Source organism: Salmo salar, chromosome ssa22, assembly GCF_905237065.1.
Source record: "Salmo salar chromosome ssa22, Ssal_v3.1, whole genome shotgun sequence".
Taxonomy (NCBI): domain Eukaryota; kingdom Metazoa; phylum Chordata; class Actinopteri; order Salmoniformes; family Salmonidae; genus Salmo; species Salmo salar.
This window is the reverse complement of record NC_059463.1, coordinates 28,742,505-28,766,313: the sequence shown is the minus strand read 5'-3', so window position 1 is coordinate 28,766,313 and position 23,809 is coordinate 28,742,505. Positions and strand designations below refer to the sequence as shown.

The 23,809-nt window shown below is 43.9% G+C and overlaps 1 protein-coding gene across 4 annotated transcripts; it reads right to left on the bottom strand.

The window, feature by feature from the left end:
- Window positions 1-626: 626 nt before the first annotated feature.
- Window positions 627-19,674, bottom strand: LOC106583239 (SWI/SNF complex subunit SMARCC2). Of its 4 annotated transcripts, none has more exons than XM_045705745.1 (25): window positions 19,519-19,674; window positions 18,515-18,634; window positions 18,114-18,199; window positions 17,814-17,889; window positions 17,614-17,706; window positions 17,428-17,500; window positions 17,108-17,177; window positions 16,729-16,804; window positions 12,161-12,408; window positions 11,775-11,899; window positions 11,518-11,577; window positions 11,109-11,277; window positions 10,773-10,844; window positions 10,506-10,619; window positions 9,792-9,945; window positions 9,500-9,619; window positions 9,330-9,392; window positions 8,864-9,122; window positions 8,480-8,641; window positions 8,255-8,316; window positions 7,625-7,751; window positions 7,348-7,511; window positions 4,921-5,055; window positions 4,283-4,670; window positions 627-4,108 (listed from the first exon to the last, which is right to left on the bottom strand). In XM_045705745.1, exons 1-25 carry the CDS (start codon window positions 19,627-19,629, stop codon window positions 4,050-4,052), a joined length of 3,186 nt encoding a protein of 1,061 aa, XP_045561701.1. In that variant the 5' UTR covers window positions 19,630-19,674; the 3' UTR covers window positions 627-4,049. The 4 variants fall into 4 exon arrangements, with proteins under 4 accessions (XP_045561701.1, XP_045561699.1, XP_045561702.1 ...); XM_045705743.1 differs by having other exon boundaries at window positions 17,814-17,895; window positions 19,519-19,673; XM_045705746.1 differs by having other exon boundaries at window positions 17,428-17,497; window positions 19,519-19,673.
- Between the last annotated feature and the right edge of the window lie 4,135 nt (window positions 19,675-23,809).

Here is a 23,809-nt window from a genome sequence, read left to right as displayed (position 1 = left end):
TGGTATTCAAATAGAGTATATCCATTTGATTTCAGTGAACTATGCTGGCTTTCTCTCAAATGTAAAGGTTATTTGAATATTATTCAACAGGGCTATAATGTAAGGCCTACTCGGCATTGTCAGTGTCTTTTTTGCAGTAGTCCTATGGTAAGATGGGTATGTTTTATTGCAGTGGCCCTCTAAGGTATTTGCAGTACTTACACTAGCCCTTTTTATGGTAATGCGGGTATGAGCACTAGCTGCCCTGAGGCGGCAGGCCTTGTATGGTAAGGTGATTGCTTGGTCTCAGTAGTCTGCAGAGTGTTAGTACTAGGTGACAGTTCAGTGGAAAATAAGAAACCATAATGTTCAAGACGCAGTTGTCCCATGCATAGGGTAGGGGGACCCTGTACGGAAGACGACACGCACAGCCTGCCCTCTTGCGGTGACTGCAGTGCAGACGAAGCGTTGGATTATTTCTGTAGGCCTAATGTAACACAAACCGGTGATGTCTTCCTTCACGTAAGGGTTGTGTTTAGAGCCATAGTCATACTGCCAAAAATTCTTAGTGAACTACAGCCTGACTGAAGACAATTGTCATAGCTTGAAGTTTGCCATGGTACAGTACAAGATGGCAACAATGAACAAACCGTACACATCACATTTATTACATTTTTTGTAAGTAAAACCTTAGCATCTTTTTGTATACGAACTGCAGAGCAACTGCCACTAATTGGCTAACGATTTGACTGGGGAAAGGTTCATTTCTACTGTAATCGATGCAATGAAAAACAAACTGAACAGATGTGTTTCATATCACGAGATCCACACAATGTAACAATGGAGAACAAAGCAGTCCATCCATGGTCACGACTAGTGAAGTGTTAACACTGGCTATCTGGACAAGTTTCATCAGAGTATATATGACACTTTCAGAATGTGTGTGATGTGCTGGTGTGTGATTGTTCTCATACAGACATACCAAACTGAGCATCACAATTCCTCAGCCCTTATAACATATCAAAACAATGGGGGGGGGATGGACCTGAAGGAACTCTTAGGGAAAACAGATCTTCATGGCATGCATTCACACCCATGCTCACAGCCACACTGACTGACAGGTCATTGTGACCTATTAGGACCACGCACATGACAATGAGGGAGGTTACAAAAATACAGCAATTAAATGCAAACAGTAATATCAAAGAAACAAGATGGAAAACCTGACAGTCAAAAAATATAAAAATAGATAGGATACATGAAGATATTGTTACAAATATTAATGGACAGAATTCTCTCTAAACTGAACTGACTTCTGAGATCCATTGACTTGCACAGTTCCTTTGTAACATTAAAGCCACTTCCATTACATAGTAATCACTTCATGTGAGTTGGACCTGTCATTGGAAAAACACAAACTATAAAAATCTGGATTTCCCAAACATCCACAACTCTGGCTTCACCTCACTGAATTATATGGAGAAATTGGCAAACATGATAAAAAAGGATGTTGGTTTATGAATGAAGGAAGAGCTGTGACGGTGAAGTCTTATATCTGAAGTTAACAGGTTTCTTCTGGAGCCTACATCCAGTCATTACTGTAGAGTATAATCTTTACAATGGTATGATTCACTGATACTGACCAGACATACTGGACATACTGACAGAAACCAAATATGACCCTCCATGAATACAATTCATCTCTGTATAGTTACTGCTTGTCTTATGATTACGATCTGCTCTATGAAAGCCCAACTGTTTCATAAGTGTTTCAGATATGAATGTTCAAAAACAAAATAGAGTTGAAGGGCCAATGAAGATGCTTTTATCTCAATATCAAATCATTTCTGGATAACAATAAAGTACCTGATTATTTTAGACCATTTTAATTGAAAACAAACAAAAATAGCTTCTTAGCTAAAAGCAATTTCTCAAGCAAAAATGTTGCTAGGACTGTCGGAGTCGTCTGAGTGAGAGGACTAATTGGAGGAGCCTAATGGGAGGGACATGTAACCTGAAAACTAGCTATTGTTGGCAGAGAGGAGGGCAAACTCTTTGTTATTGGTCTATTAACTTAAACCGCCTGGTGATGTTACCATGTAGTCCAAAACCCCACCCTTGCAAAACAAGCTGAAATTTTCAAACAGCTCTTACCCTAAAGGGCATTATCATAATTTTCACAATTTTACAGTATTATTCCAACCTCATAGTTTGGAAACATATATAAAACACAGGGAAAATAAAGTTTTTGACTGCACTGTCTCTTTAAAATGAGGACTTTTAGGACATTGTGACCTGGTCCTTGTGGGTCCTCGGGGGCACTGTGACTCTGGGAGTATGTTGCCCTTCATCTAAAGCTCAGTCATATAGGGATTTTGTCCCTTCAAATTGGAGTGAATCATTTGTCAACATTGTAACAGAAAATCCAGTTAACAGTACATAGTGTTACTAACTGAAATGGCAGTAGGGCAAGATGAGACAGTTTTCAAGTGGAATACATATTATTACAAAGAGTAATACCATTCGTTTTCATTGCCCTCACACATACTTTTTAGTTTAGGATACATCTAACCAACAGGCCAACCCCAAGCTCTATAACGCCACATTCACTAACATAGGACAACAAGCAAACAATCCAATGTAATACAGTGACTTGTTCAATTGATGATCTCATATTTGGAAACTATGACATCCTAGTAAAAGTTAAAAAGAAGAAAACAGTTATGTGCTTCAGGTCAATTTAGGCCTAGATTCAATCAGATCAAGCGTTAACCGGCGATAGCCAACAACCACATAGCTGATGTTTTGGCAGTGTTGGAGGTGGAACTGTCAAATCGGTGAGCAGCTGCTCTTGATCATTGTCAGGTAGCCATATCCGTCTCACATTAGAAGTTCAGAACGAGAAAATGTAGGCTATATAGAAATAATGACGCTCAAAATGAAAATCATTCAACTAAATAATGAAGTTTTCTATCAGTCTAATCGAGTTGTAGATTACATCACACATTCCAGTATTCAAACTTGTAAACAAGACTGCATGGTATTCTCGTAGGGCTCTATTCAATCTGTAAAGCTAAAGTGTTACAGATTCCAGGATAGAAATGTAATGGTATTTTCCGATTGAGCCGACATATGCAGCGTTTACCGTGAACACAGTCTCCGCTAATGCGGGAACACTACCTTTAAATTTCAATCATGGTGGAAAGCTGATCTTCAGCGATGCGGATTGAATGGAGCCCTTAATGCTACTTCATGCAGCCAATGGCAATGTACGCTTTAGGTATAATGCTAGGAGCCACTTGTGGTATTTGACAGCTCTAACGCAGTTCCACCTCTGACACAGCCACAGCTTTGCGGATGTTGTCTAAAGCAGATCTGATTGAATAGAGCCCTTAGTTATATGTGATTTGTCTTCAGATATGGCCGCCAGAGAAACATATTTTCAAAGTGCAAATCTTTTTTTTTTAATCTTCTTTAAATTCTAAGTACCTTCTAGGGTACCTTGGGAGAATAGGTAGGTAGGTACGTCTGGGAACATCTGACCCTCAGTACACTATAGAAGAAAACAAAAGCACCACTCTTCAGAGGACTGCTAAGACAAGAGTCCTTTAGCTCTCTTCATATTCTCAGGTCAGGTGGCGTATTTACATGACAATACTCTCTTGGTTTAACCTTGGGTCTGATGTGAAGGGTGAAAGTAATTAAGCAGCTTATGTCTGTAAAAATGACGAGGGGACTGTTCGTTTGAAAACTCTTCATTGGCGTTTTCTTTTTAGTTGGGAGTAATTTTGAGGGGTTTGTTTCCACCTAATATTAATTCCGGTAGGGAATGTTTTTCTTTTGTTTTTCTTTCTCATGTCAATCGTCCAGTCCAAATGTTAAACATGATCAAAGTTTGTTGTATCTCCTTCAGTTTGACTTCTTCATTTTCAGATGATACAGGCAAAATTCATAGGTACAAAGTGGTCAATGTCATTCAGTTTGCCAAGACCTTTTTCCTGTCCCTCTCTCTCTTCTTCCCTCTCTCTTTTCCCTCCTCTCCCTACCTCTCTCTCTTTCGTTCTCTCTTTTCACTGTGGAGTGGGAGCAGGGGTTGAGGAGTGGAGTGTATCCCCAGGGGCGCTGGACTCTGGGTTCAAAAAGAGGAGAAGAATTTGAGATGTGTAACACAAACATGCAAACATAGTGCAAAAACATTCAACAGTACAGTTCAAGTTAATTCCAATGGGTCACATGATCACCTTCGTACAGTATTAGGTCATTACTGAAAATTCACAGTTGGTCAATACAAAGTGTGACTCACCGTGGAGTGTTGGGGTGGTGTTGGTGCTGGAGTGGCATGGCGGGCGGGGAGGTGAGGTGTGAGGACCACTGGGTGGCGGCTGGGGCTCAGTGGGCTGGGCCTGGGCAGAGGAGGGGCCAGTCATGGGGACGGAGGAGGCAGAGGGTGCTGGGCTGGGAGCTGGCTGTGGTGCAGGGATACTGGGGGCCGGCTGGGACTGGGTGGCTGAGGGGCCCTGGGGTGGGGGGCCCGTGGGGGCCAGGGCGGGGTGTGGGCCTCCAGTCTGGCTATGCTGCTGGTGCTGGATCTGTTGGAAGTGCTGCTGACGCGCCCTCATCTCTGCATACTTCAACTGCTCCATGTGGAACGACTGACGGTCTGCCAGCAGCTGCTGCCTCTGGTACTCCAACTACACACACACACACACACACACACACACACACACACACACACACACACACACACACACACACACACACACACACACACACACACACACACACACACACACACACACACACACACACACACACACACACACACACACACACACACACACGTAAATGCGCAGTCCAACCAACAACACAAAACCAACTAACAAAACCATCAAGTCCACTTAAACTACATCCCCCATAATGCTTCGCTACTGCCTGACTCACAGCCTCCCTCTCTCGGTCCATGATAGTCTCCAGCTCTTCAAAGTGTCTCAGTTTGATCTCCAGCTTCTTCATCTGAGTCTCCACCAGCAGAGCCACCAGAGACTTGATCTTCCTCTCCTCCACCGCAGCCAGGTGCTATGGAGAGAGACAGACAGAGAGGAGGGAGGGAGAGGGGGATGGAGAGGAAGAAAGAGAGAAGTATGGGGGAGAGAGAGGGTAGAGAAAAATCATCTTTAGTATGTGAAAATAGCACAGACATATACTGAACAATCCATGGTTGATCATCAGAATGAGTAACTGAGATAGTAGAAGTTGTCCCTAATCACTGATCCAGGGCCTGATATGTTTTACAGACTGGCTGCGGATCCGACTACATAACAGAACTGAAGTGCATTCGGAAAGTATTCAGACCCCTTGACTAAGTTACAGCCTTACTCTAAAATGTATTAAATCAACATTTTTCCTCATGAATCTACACACAATACCCCATAATGACAAAGCAAAAACAGTTTTTTGTATTTTCTTGCACATTGAAAAAAATATACTAAACAGAAAAACCTTATTTACATAAGTATTCAGACCCTTTCATATGAAACTCGAAATTGAGCTCAGGTGCATCCTGTTTCCATTGATCATACTTGAGAAGTTTCTACAACTTGATTGGAGTTCACCTGTGGAATATTCAATTGATTGAACATGATTTGGAAATGCACACACCTGTCTATATAAGGTCCCACAGTTGACAGTGCATGTCAGAGCAAAAACCAAGCCATGAGGTCGAAGGAATTGTCCGTAGAGCTCCGAGACAGGATTGTGTCATGGCACAGATCTGGGGAAGGGTACCAAAACATGTCTGCAGCATTGAAGGTCCCCAAGAACACAGTGGCCTCCATCATTCTTAAATGGAAGAAGTTTCGAACCACCAAGACTCTTCCTAGAGCTGGCCTCCGAGCCAAACTGAGCAGTCGGGGGAGAAGGGCCTTGGTCAGGGAGGTGATCAAGAACCCGATGTTCACTCTGACAGAGCTCCAGAGTTCCTTTGTGGCGATGGGAGAACCTTCCATCTGCAGCACTCCACCAATCAGGCCTTTATGGTAGAGTGGCCAGACGGAAGCCACTCCTCAGTAAAAGGCACATGACAGCCCGCTTGGAGTTTGCCAAAAGGCACCTAAAGGACTGGGGTGAAGGTTCACCTTCCAACTGGACAACGACCATAAGCACACAGCCAAGACAACGCAGGAGTGGCTTCGGGATAAGTCTTAATGTCCTTGAGTGGCCCAGCCAGAGCCCGGACTTGAACCCAATTGAACATCTCTGGAGTGACTTGAAAATAGCTGTGCAGCAACGCTCCCCATCCAATCTGACAGAGCTTGAGAGGATCTGAAGAGAAATGTAACCTTTATTTAACTAGGCAAGTCAGTTAAGAACACATTTTTATATACAATGACGGCCTACCCCGGCCAAACCCCGACGACGCTGGGCCAATTGTGCGCCGCCCTATGGGACTCCCAATCACCGTCGGATGTGACACAGCCTGGATCCGAACCATAAAGGTGTGCCAAGCTTGTAGCGTCATACCTAAGAAGCCTCGAGGCTGTAATCGCTGCCAACGGTGTTTCAACAAAGTATTGAGTAAAGGGTCTGAATACTTATGTAAATGTGAATATTATATTTCCTTAAAAACCTGTTTTTGCTTTGTCATTATGGGGTACTGTGTGTATATTGATGAAAAATACAACAATTTAATACATTTTTGAATAAGGCTGTAACATAACAAAAATGTGGAAAAAGTCAAGGGGTCTGAATACTTTCCGAATGCACTGTATAACGTTACTGGAAGACAAAAAATACCACCTAATTTCTAATGAGATTTTAGGATGATTGTACGAATGGTCACATTTTTCTCTCATGTAGCCTCAACAGCGTGTTAGGCTAAATATGTGCTTTGATTGAAACTAAACACAGGTAAGCTATGCAGTTTAACACTATCTGCAAAAACAATTGCTCCACTGTATATAATTCAGAACAGGCTACTTGTAGGCTACATGGAAACAACACTGTATAACTCAATAAGATCTAAATGCACATCCCATGAAACTGATTGAGATCAAATGATTGGTATGCAGACGCTGCATGGACGTTTCAGAATCAGAATGTGATTCAGATCTTCAGCTCTGGGGAAAAGGGATCCTGGTGGGCGGGACGGGGTGGTTACCTCTGGATCCGCAGTCTCTGCCTATTTCTGAATTCCTGTGGGTTGTCTAGGAGAGCTGATTTTGAATCAGGTGCCTCCTAATGTAATCCTATGAACTATAGCAAAACTGATCATAGATCAGCACTCCTACTCTGAGAAGCTTGATACATACAGCATCTGATCCTAGATCTGTGGTTAGGGGCATCATGCTAAACAAGGGTCAGAAGTCAGACCTTGGCTTTGACGGCAGCAGCAGCCAGGGCGGAGGCAGCAGCGGTAGCCAGGTTCCCCTCTCCCACATCCCGCTCCACCTTCGCCTTCCTTTCGCCCTCGCTCTCTCCTTCTCTCTGGCCCTCCTCCAAGGCCTCCTTCCCTTCCTTCTCCTTCTCTCTCTCACCTAATGCAGAGTGGGAAACATAGAAGGCACACTTAATTTAGTGTCTGAGCAAGAGAGACAGAATCCACTATTTTACAGAGACATTCAAATTCAGTCACAGACATAAACATTACCCATCTCTGTCTCTGTCTTCTCAGCCTCTCGGTCTCTCTCTCCTTCTCCCTCTCTCCCTCTCTCCTCCTCCTTCTTCCCATTTTCTCCTTGCTTCTCATCCTCTTCCATGGCTCTATCTTTATTCTCCTGTTATCACCATGGGGATAAGGCCAACACGGTCAGCTCTTTACTGATACTTGATTTTTTTTTACCCCTTTTTCCTGGTATCCAATTGGTAGTTACAGTCTTGTCTCATCGCTGCAACTCCCGTACAGACTCGGGAGAGACGAAGGTTGAGAGTCGTGCGTCCTCCGAAACACAACCCAGCCAAGCCGCACTGCTTCTTGTCACAATGCTCGCTTAACCCGGAAGCCAGCCACACCAATGTGTCGGAGGAAACACTGTGCACCTGGCAACCAAGTCAGCGTGCATTGCGTCCGGCCCACTACAGGAGTCGCTAGTGCGCAATGGGACAAGAACATCCCTGCCGGCCAAACCCTCCCCTAACCCGGACGACCGTGCCACTCGGGAGGCCGTCCTTACTGATACTTGAGCATCAATCATCACAACATAGACAATTCAGAACTGGTTTGCCAGAAGACTGGACCACGCAAACACAGGTACAGTAGAAGTCCAAACAGACACCATACCTTGGTCTCCCTCTTCTCCTCACTGGATTGGCTGTCACTCTTACTCTCCTCACTGCTCTCTTCTGGAGGCAGAGAAAAGACAGATGAGTTGTCAGCAAGCCTTACGTCTACCCCACCTGCAACTCGTTTTTCAATTCAGATCGATAAACTATTGACATACATACTTATGTGTAAATATGACCAAAGACAACTATAGTTTGAGATAATAGTAGATGGAAGCTGTACCAGGTTTGTCTCCTTCCTCCAGGCTGGTGCCTGCGATGCCGCTGCCCTCCAGGCCGTAGAGGGGGTCCTGTCTGCCACTGGCCCGCGCTGCCTCCTCCACCCTCCTCACATGGGCCTCCACCAGTGCTGCTGGGACCTCCTCCTTCATACGGGAAAACTCCTCTGAGGAAGAGAGAGAGAGAGAGAGAAAGAGAGAGAAACCGCTGAATGCTACGCCCAATACACAATCCACCTCTAAAATGTCTCTCTTGAGAGAAAAAAATCCAAAACCTCAAGACACCTCCTGGTAAATAACGGGTAACTAAACAATTATCTGACACAAATCCGGCCAGTCTTTACTCTGTGTGATCCGACCGATGGTTAGTTAGTGAGTTGACCTCTCACCCAGGGCAGACTTGGCGGCTGCGGAGGCCACGCGGGGGTCCACCACGGAGGCCAGGAAGGCCACGGTGCTCATGACGGGGTTGCCTGCCTGGCTGAAGGGGACGGGCTGGTAGGCCAGGGGGCCCAGGGACGAGGACGTGTCCTCCAGGTATGGGTCCTCAATGGGCAGACGCAGGAAGTGCAGGATACACTCGTCCTGGGTACGTGAGCCCACGTGCTCTGACACCTTGTTCCAGTCATCCTTGTACATCTCCAGACCCTGAAAGGGGAGGGATGATATGATTGATATTAATAATCATAATGTTATATTAAGCCTTAGATTTTGTTTTCAGATAAGTGCTTTGTGTGTTTTTGTTGTTGTTCCTCTCAACACTTTTTCAATTTGAAGTTTATTTGGATTTAAAGGGCATTTTGTTGAACCATTCTGTTGAATGGTAATAAAGTGGAGGAGACAGTTGTTAGTTACCTCTAGCAGCAGTAGTGTCTCCTGCTCGGTCCAGTCTCGCATGGCGCTGGCAGCAGTCTTACTCTGCAGACAGGAAGAAGTAATATCACTGAAACACATCACTACTCTTTAATAATTAGCTATACAGTGCACTATGATCCTCAACAGTCCTGCAGTGTTGTGAGCTATACCTTAGGAGGCCCAGTCTTCTTGCTGTACATGTCTGTCCTCAGGCCAAAGTTCTGCAGGTCGGCTGGCTGCTTCTCCTTCACCTTGTCTGGGAATGACAGAATCTGCTGGGCTGCCGGAGTCTGGAGGGGACAGAGAGAAGTGGAGTGAAGCTACAGTCAAATAGAGACATCTAGAACCTAAATATAGATACAATTTGTGTGTGTGTGTGTGTGTGTGTGTGTGTGTGTGTGTGTGTGTGTGTGTGTGTGTGTGTGTGTGTGTGTGTGTGTGTGTGTGTGTATATATATATACCTGGGATGCCTTGGGCTGCAGGGGCACCAGGCTGGAAGGGGTGTCAGCCAGGACGTGGAAGTGGGAGGTGGGCGGGGGGCCCATGGGGGTGGGCCGGCTCTCTGAGTCCACCTGGTAGTTGATCAGACCCCACTGCTCCAGGAATGCATGCACCCTGAGGAGAGGAGGAGGTAAATATTACTGCAGGAAGTAGAAGACAAGAATACACAACAATGACAGTGTGTACACAATGTACTACATAGTAGGGGTGTCAAATCTGGCCTAAATGTGGTTTGAGTAAAAAAAAAATTAAACTCAGTATACTTTCAAATGTCTAAAACCAAATGGAAACTGTGTAGAAATGATAATGGACCTACATTCATACAGTATCTTGACCGTGTCCATCTCTCTAATCACCCAAATGAAAGCTAGACAGCCAGGCAGCTTTGAAAATTCCAAAAACGATGGCCAGAGGACTACATTTTGCAAATTTTGACGGCGAGGAAATTTAATCAATTTTCAGTGTGGCCCTCCGGACCTCGTTGAAGACCGAATGCGGCCCCCGGGGCAAAATTAGTTTGGCACCCTTGTTCTACAGTGTTAAACCAGCCTGATCTGAGCGCAGCGGTCTGGTTTCACGAAGCTAGTATTATACTCTTCTTATAAGAATTACAAAACGGAGTAAACTGTAATGCGACTGTTGTAAATGTCCTGTGTGCACCGAGTCCTCCTAACCTCATGATGGCACACACGTCTCCGGCCAGGTTCCTACGACAGGCAGTGGAGGTGAGGTACTCCTGCGGGTTCAGCCTGTAAGTGTCAATCATGAAGTTCCTGTAGGCTAGGTAACTGTGAGGAGAGATAGAGATTTTTGTCAGTGAATATACAGTTAAGTCACTCCAAACCTGAAAGCTGTGTGAAAGCTGTTGTTTTATGCATAACACAGAGGAGTGCATAAGCTAGGCATGTGTAATAATAATATGTTAGCATGGGTTTACTCACATCTCAGGGGTTTTGGATTTGTTCTTGCCATTGAAAAACTCTGGGAGGGCTCTGCGCTCAATAGCATGGACACTGGGAAAGAGAGAACGAGGTTAACATACAGTAGACTAGCTATACCATTTAAGAACATCTCTTTAGAACAGGGATGGGCAACTGGCAGCTCGCACCCTCGGATCAATATCCCCAGTCAGGGAATAGTAGAATACACAAGGTTCAATTTCATCCTCAGCTTTCTTCTTGTTATGTCAGGGGGTGTAGCCTACCTGTTGTAGTCGAACCATGCAGCGTAGCTGGGAATGATGATGTGGTGGGTGGGGGGTGGGGGGTGTAGCCTACCTGTTGTAGTCGAACCAGGCAGCGTAGCTGGGAATGATGATGTGGTGAGTCTGCTCAGTCACGTTGTCCTCGTGAAGGTCCGACCCTTTCACCGGCTCTCCTTTCACACTCGGAGAGCCCTCCTCCTCCTCCTTTTCTGCAGTTTCCATGGATTCATCCTCTTGCTCATCTGTTCAAGAGATAAAAGGGGAGATAATGAACATACAGATCAGGGAACATAATGGATAGATTAAGCTAGAATATAGTGACCTCACCCTGCAGACAGTGTATACACTGAGATGTAAAGTTAGGATGTGATGTGTGTGTTGTGCATCAGGTTGGATACTGTGACAGCAAAACATTGAAATAATCTGTGCATATGGACCAATACAGAAAGTATTGTATTGATGAAGTAGTTCAGGGAACTCACCCAGGTCTGTCATGGTACCTCCTTTCACTGGTGTCAACTCAGAGTCTTTCTTAGTGTTGGCTACAGAGAGACACAAGACTTTAGTTCAACCCCTGACCTTCAGTCACAATGATGATACTGATGTTTCAACCAGCGTAAATATCAAGAGGATAAGCCAATGGGCTGAGTCCAAATCTTACATAATAAAGTGTATGTGTGAGTTAGAATGTTCACTAACAAAATGTCATATGTACTGTACATGTGTGTGTGTTGTGTACCTGTCTTAGGTAGGGTGACCTCCTCCACTGCAGGTACAGGTGATGGTTCATCCAGATCTTTAGTCAGATCCTCCGGCTCCTCCTCTCTCTGGCCTCGCTTAGACTTAGTGTTCGGGGTGGTGGGCCTACACACACACACACACACACACACACACACACACACACACACACACACACACACACACACACACACACACACACACACACACACACACACACACACAAAGTCAGTCATACTGTATAGCATCTAAAGGCTAGTATTTCTTAGTCATAGTGTGTGTCAGCAATCTACAGATCTCCCAATGACACCTCTACAAAGGGCATCATCCTGGGCTGGCCTATACAGTAGTAAACAAAGGGTAGTAGGGTAGCACACACACACATACCCTTTCTTGGTGTTCTTCTTCTTGCTCTCCTGGGATGGTGGAGTGGGCGAGGGGGAGGGGGAGCGCTTCCTCTTCTTGGCGCTGCCGGGCTTCTTGTCCCGGCGCTCGTCCCCCGGGGTGGTCACCTCGTCCGTCAGGGTCTTGGCTGAGATCCTCTTCCTCTTGGGGCCCCCCTCTCCCACCTCATAGTCCTCCTCATTCATCCACTCATTAAACTGGTCCAGGTCCAGGATCCACTTGGCATGGACCTGAAGAAACACAGTTTTTAATATGATGTCATAAACAGGGTGTGAATTACAGGGGAGCCAAGAGGGGCTCAGCTCCTCTGAATGAGACATTAGCTCTCCTAAATGCAACAAAAGTCCAACTTTGGGGGGTTTCTAAATAATGCTAATTTAATATTATACTATTTGTTTAATATGCTGTAGTAAATGTGTTTTACAGTGGTAAATATGACAATAAAAGCATCCAAATACCACTACATCACTGGCTCCCGGGTAGGCCTATTAGAAGTTCATGGTAGAGTAGTAAATTGAGCGTGTGTATTAGGGTGACCCTTCCCGTTTTCCCCGGAACCGTTTCAGCCCCATTTCATGTGTCCTAACTTTTCAGCCTACAAAAAAGTTACATTTATCAGCAAGATACATCAATTGTAGGTCTTATCAATGGCTGAATGTCATTAGGCACACTGTTTGGTGTTTTGTAATGGCGTAAGTGTACATGCAATGCACTGTTTCGATTGTTTTGGAGTGGTTGAACATGCATAGGTAGCCGACTTTTTTTAAGTGATTTGTTTGACAAACAGATGAAAACACCGTGACTGGTTGTGCTCATGCCACATTGAAAGGTATTTCATTTTTACCATTAAATTATATCTTTATTATTAGGCCCATAAAACAAATTCATATAGAGACCCCCCCCCCCCAAATATCATGGTGTCACTGCTGCTCGATCATCCTATTTTTATAAGTTCTCGGCCAACCCAAAGATTCCTAGTTGCCCTTCCAGACTCCCTCCGCCTACCCAAGGACGTCAGAGTACACAAATCAGTTAACCACCTAACTGAGGAACTCAATTTAACCTTGCGCAATACCCTAGATGCAGTCGCAACCCTAAAAACAAAAAACATTTGTCATAAGAAACTAGCTCCCTGGTATACAGAAAATACCCGAGCTCTGAAGCAAGCTTCTAGAAAATTGGAACGGATATGGCGCCACACCAAACTGGAAGTCTTCCGACTAGCTTGGAAAGACAGTACCGTGCAGTATCGAAGAGCCCTCACTGCTGCTCGATCATCCTATTTTTCCAACTTAATTGAGGAAAATAAGAACAATCCGAAATGTATTTTTGATACTGTCGCAAAGTTAACTAAAAAGCAGCATTCCCCAAGAGAGGATGGCTCTCACTTCAGCAGTGATAAATTCATTAACTTCTTTGAGGAAAAGATCATGATCATTAGAAAGCAAATTACGGACTCCTCTTTAAATCTGCGTATTCCTCCAAAGCTCCGTTGTCCTGAGTCTACACAACTCTGCCAGGACCTAGGATCAAGGGAAACACTCAAGTGTTTTAGTACTATATCTCTTTACACATTGATGAAAATAATCATGGCCTCTAAACCTTCAAGCTGCATACTGGACCCTATTCCAACTAAACTACTGAAAGAGCTGCTTCCTGTGCTTGGCCCTCCTATGTTGAACATAATAAACGTCTCTCTATTCACCGGATGTGTACCAAACTCACTAAAAGTGGCAGTAATAAAGCCTCTCTTGAAAAAGCCAAATCTTGACCCAGAAAATATAAAAAACTATCGGCCTATATCGAATCTTTCATTCTTCTCAAAAAAAATTGAAAAAGCTGTTGCGCAGCAACTCACTGCCTTCCTGAAGACAAACAATGTATACGAAACGCTTCAGTCTGGTTTTAGACCCCATCATAGCACTGAGACTGCAATTGTGAAGGTGGTAAATTACCTTTTAATGGCGTCAGACCGAGGCTCTGCATCTGTCCTCGTGCTCCTAGATCTTAGTGCTGCTTTTGATACCATCGATCACCACATTCTTTTGGAGAGATTGGAAACCCAAATTGGTCTACACGGACAAGTTCTGGCCTGGTTTAGATCTTATCTGTCGGAAAGATATCAGTTTGTCTCTGTGAAAAATCAACTGTAAATTTCGGTTTTCACTATATATTTTACCTCTTGGGGATGTCATTCGAAAACATAATGTTAAATTTCACTGCTATGCGGATGACACACAGCTGTACATTTCAATGAAACATGGTGAAGCCCCAAAATTGCCCTCGCTAGAAGCCTGTGTTTCAGACATAAGGAAGTGGATGGCTGCAAACTTTCTACTTTTAAACTCGGACAAAACAGAGATGCTTGTTCTAGGTCCCAAGAAACAAAGAGATCTTCTGTTGAATCTGACAATTAATCTTGACGGTTGTACAGTCGTCTCAAATAAAACTGTGAAGGACCTCGGCGTTACTCTGGACCCTGATCTCTCTTTTGAAGAACATATCAAGACTGTTTCAAGGACAGCTTTTTTCCATCTACGTAACATTGCAAAAATCTGAAACTTTCTGTCCAAAAATTATGCAGAAAAATGTATCCATGCTTTAGTTGCTTCTAGGTTGGACTACTGCAATGCTCTACTTTCCGGCTACCCGGATAAAGCACTAAATAAACTTCAGTTAGTGCTAAATACGGCTGCTAGAATCCTGACTAGAACCAAACAATTTGATCATATTACTCCAGTGCTAGCCTCCCTACACTGGCTCCCTGTTAAGGCAAGGGCTGATTTCAAGGTTTTACTGCTAACCTACAAAGCATTACATGGGCTTGCTCCTACCTATCTTTCCGATCTGGTCCTGCTGTACATACCTACACGTACGCTACGGTCACAAGACGCAGGCCTCCTAATTGTCCCTAGAATTTCTAAGCAAACAGCTGGAGGCAGGGCTTTCTCCTATAGAGCTCTATTTTTATGGAATGGTCTGCCTACCCATGTGAGAGACGCAGACTCGGTCTCAACCTTTAAGTCTTTACTGAAGACTCATCTCTTCAGTAGGTCCTATGATTGAGTGTAGTCTGGCCCAGGGGTGTGAAGGTGAACGGAAAGGCTCTGGAGCAACGAACCGCCCTTGCTGTCTCTGCCTGGCCGGTTTCCCCTCTTTCCACTGGGATTCTCTGCCTCTACCCCTATTACGGGGCCTGAGTCACTGGCTTACTGGTGTTCTTCCATGCCGTCCCTGGGAGGGGTGCGTCACTTGAGTGGGTTGAGTCACTGACGTGGTCTTCCTGTCTGGGTTGGCGCCCCCCCTTGGGCTGTGCCGTGGCGGAGATCTTTGTGGGCTATACTCGGCCTTGTCCCGGGATGGTATGTTGGTGGTTGGAGATATCCCTCCAGTGGTGTGGAGGCTGTGCTTTGGCAAAGTGGGTGGGGTTATATCCTACCTGTTTGGCCCTGTCCGGGGGTATCTTCGGATGGGGCCACAGTGTCTCCTGACCCCTCCTGTCTCAGCCTCCAGTATTTATGCTGCAGTAGTTTATGTGTCGGGGACTAGGGTCAGTCTGTTATATCTGGAGTATTTATCCTGTCTTATCCGGTGTCCTGTGTGAATTTAAGTATGCTCTCTCTAATTCTCTTTTTTCTCTTTCTTTCTTTCTCTCTCTCGGAGGCCATGCCTCAGTTCACCTGGCCATGCTGCTGCTCCAGTTTCAACTGTTCTGCCTGCGGCTATGGAACCCTGACCTGTTCACCGGACGTGCTACCTGTCCCAGACCTGCTGTTTTCAACTCTCTAGAGACAGCAGGAGCGGTAGAGATACTCTCAATGATCGGCTATGAAAAGCCAACTGACATTTACTCTTGAGGTGCTGACTTGTTGCACCCTCGACAACTACTGTGATTATTATTATTTGACCATGCTGGTCATTTATGAACATTTGAACATCTTGGCCATGTTCTGTTATAATCTCCACCCGGCACAGCCAGAAGAGGACTGGCCACCCCTCATAGCCTGGTTCCTCTCTAGGTTTCTTCCTAGATTTTGGCCTTTCTAGGGAGTTTTTCCTAGCCACCGTGCTTCTACACCTGCATTGCTTGCTGTTTGGGGTTTTAGGCTGGGTTTCTGTACAGCACTTTGAGATATTAGCTGAGGTAAGAAGGGCTATATAAATACATTTGATTTGATGAGAGAGCCGTGTACGGATACTGGTACTTGCATAATAAATAGTACGCTGATTACAGTATATATGCGAAAATAGTACGTTTTATGGTATATGAGATTTCAAAAATGTTGTATGCTTTAAATGTAAGGATGTCATATTCATTTCTGCTCTTCATCTAATACGAATTAGCTGCATGCTATTGAGGAAGAGAGTCGTCTATTTCAGACCCAAGTGTGTTTGACAAGGGGACGAGGTGAGCTGTCCAAAAGGAATGAATGGCGGGTACTATCAGTATGTTCTAAATAGTAGGCTACATAGTATGGTTAGTACATAGTATGGTTAGTACACAGCCCTTACACAGACAGAAAGAGAGGAAGAAAGCTATGTGTGCTGACCTTCCTGGGTTTCTCTGGGCTGGGCGGATCTTCCACAGCTGCCTCCACCTCACTGGCTGAGATCCAGGTGTCATAGCTGAGCAGCAGGGGACAGAGGTCAGATTGCGGTCAGAGACTAGTGTCAGTCTAGTGCACTACATGTCACAACATGGTGCTATAACACAGGCTGAAAAAACAGTGTGAAACTGTTTGCTTTTGTGATGGTGTATGAATAGGTAACGGAGATGTGGGTATGGGTTAGAGAGCATGTTAGTGTACATTCACTGTGTGACTTTACTCGATAGTGTCAGTGTCGCCGGTGTTAAAGCATGCTGTGCTGCTAAAAGCTAAGGTTGAGTTGACTGTGTCAGGCTGAGGCCCCAGTATGGACAGTACCTACCTGTCAGGAGAGTATCCCCAGTGGAGCAGCACCTGCTTGTCTCTCTTCATCACCGGACGCACCCACTCCTCTGAACCAACCAGGGGATTGGTGAGAGAGAGAGAGAGAGGGGGTCAGATCCACAGAATTAAATAGAACACAATGGATCTGGAATATAATGTATCTATCAGTCCATTGTCAGCTACTAGACCAATTCCCTTTCCAGGCATAAATTCAAGCCACTACATTTTTGTCATTTAGCAGATGATTTTATACAGAGCAATTAAGGTTAAGTGCCTTGCAAAAGGGCACGTTTGATCCATAATGTTAGACTGACTCACCCTCCTCCAGACTGGCAGGGATGGGGACCACCACATGGGAGCTGCATGTCTTGTCTTCAGTCACTGAGCCCTGCTGGCAGCAAACAAACTCTGCTTAACTGTGTTTGTATGTTGTGTTGTATTGTATTGCACTGTATGTGTACTCCATATACAGCTTCATCATTAGGTCAGTGAAGACAAGCCTACCTGGTGCCTCTTGATTATGTCCTTCAGTTTTCCCAGCAGCTTGGCCTCAATGTCAGAGCTCAGGTAGATCACTGGTCGACTCAGACAGTTGTTCTAATCGACAGATGGCAAGAAAGAGAGAGAGAGGGTGAATAAGAAAGAGGGACACAGATCAATAAATAAATAAAATAGTTTTCCAAAGAAGAACATGGAAGACTGACCTGTACCAGGGATTTCTCAATAGTCATGAACATCTCCACATTGCGGTCCATCCGAGAAGGATTCTGAAAGTCAAACCTGCGCCTGCCATGAAGACAGACAGGAGTAAAAAATCTCACAGAACCTCGTCAAATATTTCAATAAAAATACATCATTGTCAAAATGAAAACATCTCAAGGATCAATCTATTTTGTTGAATCTTAAACAGAACTTTTCAACTATACAACTGGGTTCAATTAATTTGAGGGGAATGTAAGTGCAGTGAGCCAAACAAAATCTGATGGCTTTAATGAAACTCTTACCAGCCCTGATCACTCTTGAACTTGTAGGCTGCTGCCAGAATGTGACAGAGAGCCCCGCCAGACTTAAAGTCCAGGAAACTCTTCATCTGAACAGAAAGACAGAGGGTTAGATACACTATTCTTAAATATATATATATATTTAACCTTTATTTAACTAACTAATTCTTATTTACAATGACGGCCTACCCCGGCCAAACCCGGACGACGCTGGGCCAATTGTGCGCTGCCCTATGGGACTCCCAATCACAGGCGGTTGTGATACAGCCTGGAATCAAACCAGGGTCTGTACTGATGCTTCTAGCACTGAGATGCAGTGCCTTAGACCGCTGAACCACTCGCGAGCCCTAGAATAGTGTAATAGGGGAAGCACAATACCAAATTGTGTGTGTGTATGTTTGTACCGGCAGCCTGGTGAGAGGTGGGTTGCTGACATGTCGTCCGAACACCTCCTCCTGAAACTGCAGTAGCTGGACCACCAGGCTGGACAGAGACTTGTTGGTGGGGGGCTCCGCCTGGATGTACTGAGGGATGAGAGAGAGAGAGAGAGAGAGAGAGAGAGAGAGAGAGGATTTACATGGAAATGTCAGAGTAGATAGGCATTGTAACTTAAGTTTAGTTTGTGTGTGCATGTGCGATAGTGAGAAAGAGAAAGAATAGGATTTTTTTATATATATCCATCATAGAACTTTGACAGTCTGAACACTACAATTAACAAACACAGAATTAATTTGATGGTAAAAGAAACTACAGGTTTCTTTACGTGAATCTTTGCATTCTTTCTGTCTGGGCCAGGTTGAGAATGGTAGGGCTGAGCGCATGCTCTGAGACAATAGACAGGGCTTTTTGGCAACACTATAATGAGAAAATTCTGCACACCATCTGGGAGGGGGTAAAAGGGGGCGGATCATTAAAACTCAAGGCGCATATATTGCCCTAAAAGAACATGGCGTGCAATGGGGTGAAAGATAAAACCGAAAGCGCCGGTAAAAAGACAGCTCAACATCTGGATTTGTGCACTTGCGCTGCCGGTGCGGTGGCCGGAGTATAGACATCTGCAATCAATGAAATTACCGTTAGATAGCTAGTTAGGTTTCCTCCCCTTCAACAAAATTCTGCAACACAGGCCATTCATTCCCCTCTAACTAAAAGGGGGTAGAAACATGGACTTATGTTCATAATTTGCCACGCGTCATTTCCCCAAAACGTTATCTCAGCATCCTTTTGTTTCCGTCTCGTGAATGTGTGGATTAAACCGCTGAACTATCCTGCAACCCATCTCATCTCACCTCACACCCTCCTTCTCCTTTCTCTTTGCTCACTCGTTTTGCTGTTAAGATTGCCCTCCTTCATTTATGATAATATGAATGCGTGTATTTATTACTTTAGCAAAAAAAACAGGCAGTACCTTTTTATAATTCTTGCCCAACCAAACGCGGACATTGTCGAATTGCGAGACGGTATCAGACGTTTCGAAATATTTTACGTTCGGGCCGCCGTCTTTCTTCCGCACCGCCATCTTTGTCTGCAGAATGACAGCGACCTGGTGGTGGAAAGAAGATACTGCAGTCGGTGGGCCCATTACTGCCAATGTAGTTGCAGTAAATATACAATAGGTGGCGTCATTGCATAAAGATAATGCAATGCGTAATAATGTCTGCATCGTTTTAAACACGAACACCAGAGAGCGCACATTGAATGTAATGTAGGCCTGCCTTTCTAAATTATGTTTTGACATGGGATGAGAGAAATCATTACCAGATTATAAATATGTATTTTCTACATAAAAACAAGCATTATCTATGCCTGGTATTTATTGCTATTTGATTAGGTTCGTTAGGTTTCAGACATTCTGCTCTCATTACCCAAATGTCCTTGCTCACTATTATAGCAGTCCTGTCTCCGAGTTGTATTTCGCCAGGGCTCACTTGAAAAAGAGATGTCCATCTTGTGGTCTCCATGTTTTAAAAAAATGTATTTAACCTTTATTTAACTAGGCAAGTCAGTTAACAACAAATTCTTATTTACAATGACGGCCTACCAGGGAACAGTGGGTTAACTGCCTTCTTCAGGGGCAGAACGACAGATTTTTACCCTGTCAGCTTCGGTTACTGGCCCAACGTTCTAACCATTAGGCTACCTGCAGCCCCCTGGTAAAAAAACAAAATTCTGCACAAATAAGCAAAGGATTAAAAGAATGAAGGGATACTTGGGATTTTGGCAATGAGGCCCTTTATTCACTTCCCCAGAGTTAGATTAACTTGTGGATACCATTGTTATGTCTCTGTCAGTGTGAAGGAAGTTAGGCTGCATTCCAAACACTTAAAAGACACACCATCTCCCTTCAGCCCTCAAATTAAGTGGACACTTCTGATGACATATCATGACCTCTGACGAGTTGACAATTGCAGAGCAAGGGGCGAAAGAAGAATACATGAATTTTACATTTTCTTGCCTGGAAATTTGTTACTCGTTAATCCACGGATGTGTTTTCAGTCATCATGAAACCACTGGTAGCTGTTGTGTGTGCATTATATGCGCTACAGTCAATTGTAATTGCATTTCATATGTTGGCTAGAAGACAAAGCCTCCGCAGACGTCGAATGTTAGCCATCCGACTATATCAGGTAAATCGAAAATTACAATCTATAAGTGTGATGTCAGGGAAAGTGATAGTGTTTGAGCTGTCATGTGCGTTAGTAGCACAATTTCTAACTTATTTACATTATTTTTTACTTACACTTGTATGTTGATTTCTCTATATTAATATTGGTTTTAAGTTTTGGCTGACTTTTCTTAGCAGATGTACAATCATCGCAAATTAAATTATGCAGCGTTTCAGGCACCGGAGTGAACATAATTGTACACTCGCAAACTCGATCAAAAACGAGGGCTGAGGGGCTTGTGTTGCCAACTTCCCATGCTTGGCTAATCATTTGGACCGTCTACAAAGATGGCCGCGGGGATTCAGCCAAGTGCATTAGGTGAGGCTAAGTGGAGGAGGGTGTGACTTTTATGTGTTTGAAACGCAGCCTTAGAGTTAGTTTTGCGAGCCAATGCTAACTAGCATTAGTGCAATGACTGGAAGTCTAGGGTATCTGCTAGCATAGAATTCCAGTCATTGCGCATGTTAGCAGATACCCATAGACTTCCAGTCATTGCGCTACTGCTAGTTAGCAATTGCGCTAGTTATTAACTTCCTTCAAACTGCACGCAGAAATGGTATCCACAAGTTCCTCTGACTCTCGGGAAATAAATAAAGGTCTCATTGCCAAAATCTAAGCTATTCCTTTAATAATATATCCCAGAAACATCCATTTCACATTGTTCCAAAGACAGAAATGCGGCTGTCTGGTGAATTCTTCTCTTTGACCTTTTGCTCCTATTCTCCATCTCCGCCAGTCTCCGCATACCCCTCATTAGCACTAAGATAGATGTATATGTTTGTGTGGTGTGAGTGTGTGTGTGTGTGCGGAATCATTACTTTTGTGTGTATGGGTTCATACAAATCAGTGTTTATGCATGGAAATGTGTGAGTAATTGAAAGTCTACATGTGCCTGTATGTCTTGAGTGTACGGGGGTGTGCATGTGACCAGGCAGAATGTATGTATTTCTGTCTCTGTGTGTGTGTGTGTGTGTGTGTGTGTGTGTGTGTGTGTGTGTGTGTGTGTGTGTGTGTGTGTGTGTGTGTGTGTGTGTGGTGCTGGAGAGGAGAGTGAAGCCTATTGATTATTTTAATCCTCCTATTTGTGAGTCTGTGATCCTCTCGGCTCAGCCTTCCACAGGGGGATTGCTAATGGGCACGAACGCTTCCCTCCTATGCCCTCGCTCCCTGTCCAATTAACTTTACACTGGAATCTGCCAGGATAGAGTGTGAGGAGGAGGGGAGACTGCCGAGGTATCCCCCCTCCCTTCCACCACCACTATCCCTCCAGTCTCCCATAGGAAACAAATTCAGCATCCAGAATACTATTACCTCTCACCTTTAATTAAATATCTGTCTGCTTGTTTTCACTCTGACAAGATGAGACCACAGACTGGTTCACTGAGGGTGGGAGCAGGACATGGGTCTATTCTTTGATTCTAGAGTATTGCTTGTGGTTTCAGGGATTAAGAGATGGGATACTGCCATTTTATATGAGGAAGGGATTTCTCTATCACCTAGCTAACTGTGGTAATAGTGAGATAAAAAAATGTAAGAAGTTGCAAACTCAGAAAGTATTCATACCTCTTGACTTATTCCACATTTTGTTTCGTTACAGCCTGAATTCAAAATGTATTCAATACATTTTTTTCCCCACCCATCTATGCACAGTACCCCATAATGACAAAGTGAAAACATGTTTTTAGAAACATGTATATCTAATTGACATAAGTATTCACACCCCTGAGTCAATACTTTGTAGAATCACCTTTGGCAGCGATTACAGCTATGAGTCTTTCTGGGTAAGTCTCTAAGAGCTTTCCACACCTGGATGGTGCAACATTTGCCCATGATTCTTTAAAAAATTCTTCATGCTCTGTCAGTTTGTTGTTGATCATTGCTAGACAACCATTTTCAGGTCTTGCCATAGATTTTCAAGTAGATTTACGTCATAACTGTAACTCAGCCCCTCAGCCACTCAGGAACATTTACTGTCGTCTTGGTAAGCAACTCCAGCGTAGATTTGGCCTTGTGTTTTAGATTATTGTCCTGCTGAAATGTGAATTAATCCTCCTGTGTCTTGTGGAAAGCAGACCGAACCAGGTTCTCCTGTAGGATTTTGCCTGTGCTTAGCTCCATTCCATTTTTTTTATCCTGAAAAACTCCCCAGTCTTAATGATTACAAGCATACCCATAATATGATGCAGCCACCACTATGCTTGAAAATATGGAGAGTGGGACTCAGTAATGTGTTTAAGAGTTTCCATAAACATAACACTATGTACTCAGGACAAAAAGTTAATTACTTTGCCACATTTTTTGTAGTATTACTTTATTGCCTTGTTGCAAACAGGATGCATGTTTTCCAATGCCTCACAAAGAAGGGCACCTATTGGTAGATGGGTAAAAAAATAAGAAAAGCAGACATTGAATATCCCTTTGAGCATGGTGAAGTTATTAATTACACTTTGGATGGTGTATCAATACACCCAGTCACTACAAAGACACAGGCGTCCTTCCTAAGTCAGTTGCCGGAGAGAAAGGAAATTGCTCAGGGATTTCACCATGAAGCAAAGCCGTTACACAGTTTGATGGCTGTGATAGGAGAAAACTGAGGATAGATCAACAACATTGTAGTTACTCCACAATACTAACCTAATTGACAGAGTGAAAAGAAGGAAGCCTGTACAGAATAAAACTATTTTAAATTGTTTTACCCATCTACCAGTGGTGGAAAAAGTACTCAATTTTCATACTTGAGTAAAAGTAAAGATACCTTAATAGAAAATAACTCAAGTAAAAGTGAAAGTCACCTAGTAAAATACTACTTGAGTAAAAGTCTAAAACTATTTGGTTTTAAATATACTTAAGTATCAAAGTGTAAATGGAATTGCTAAAATGTACTTAAGTATCATAAGTAAAAGTATAAACCGTTTCAAATTCCTTATATTAAGCAAACCAGACGGCACAATGTTCTTTTCTCTTTTGGATAGCCAGGGGCACGCTCCAACACTCAGACATAATTTACAAACAAAGCATTTCTGTTTAGTGAGT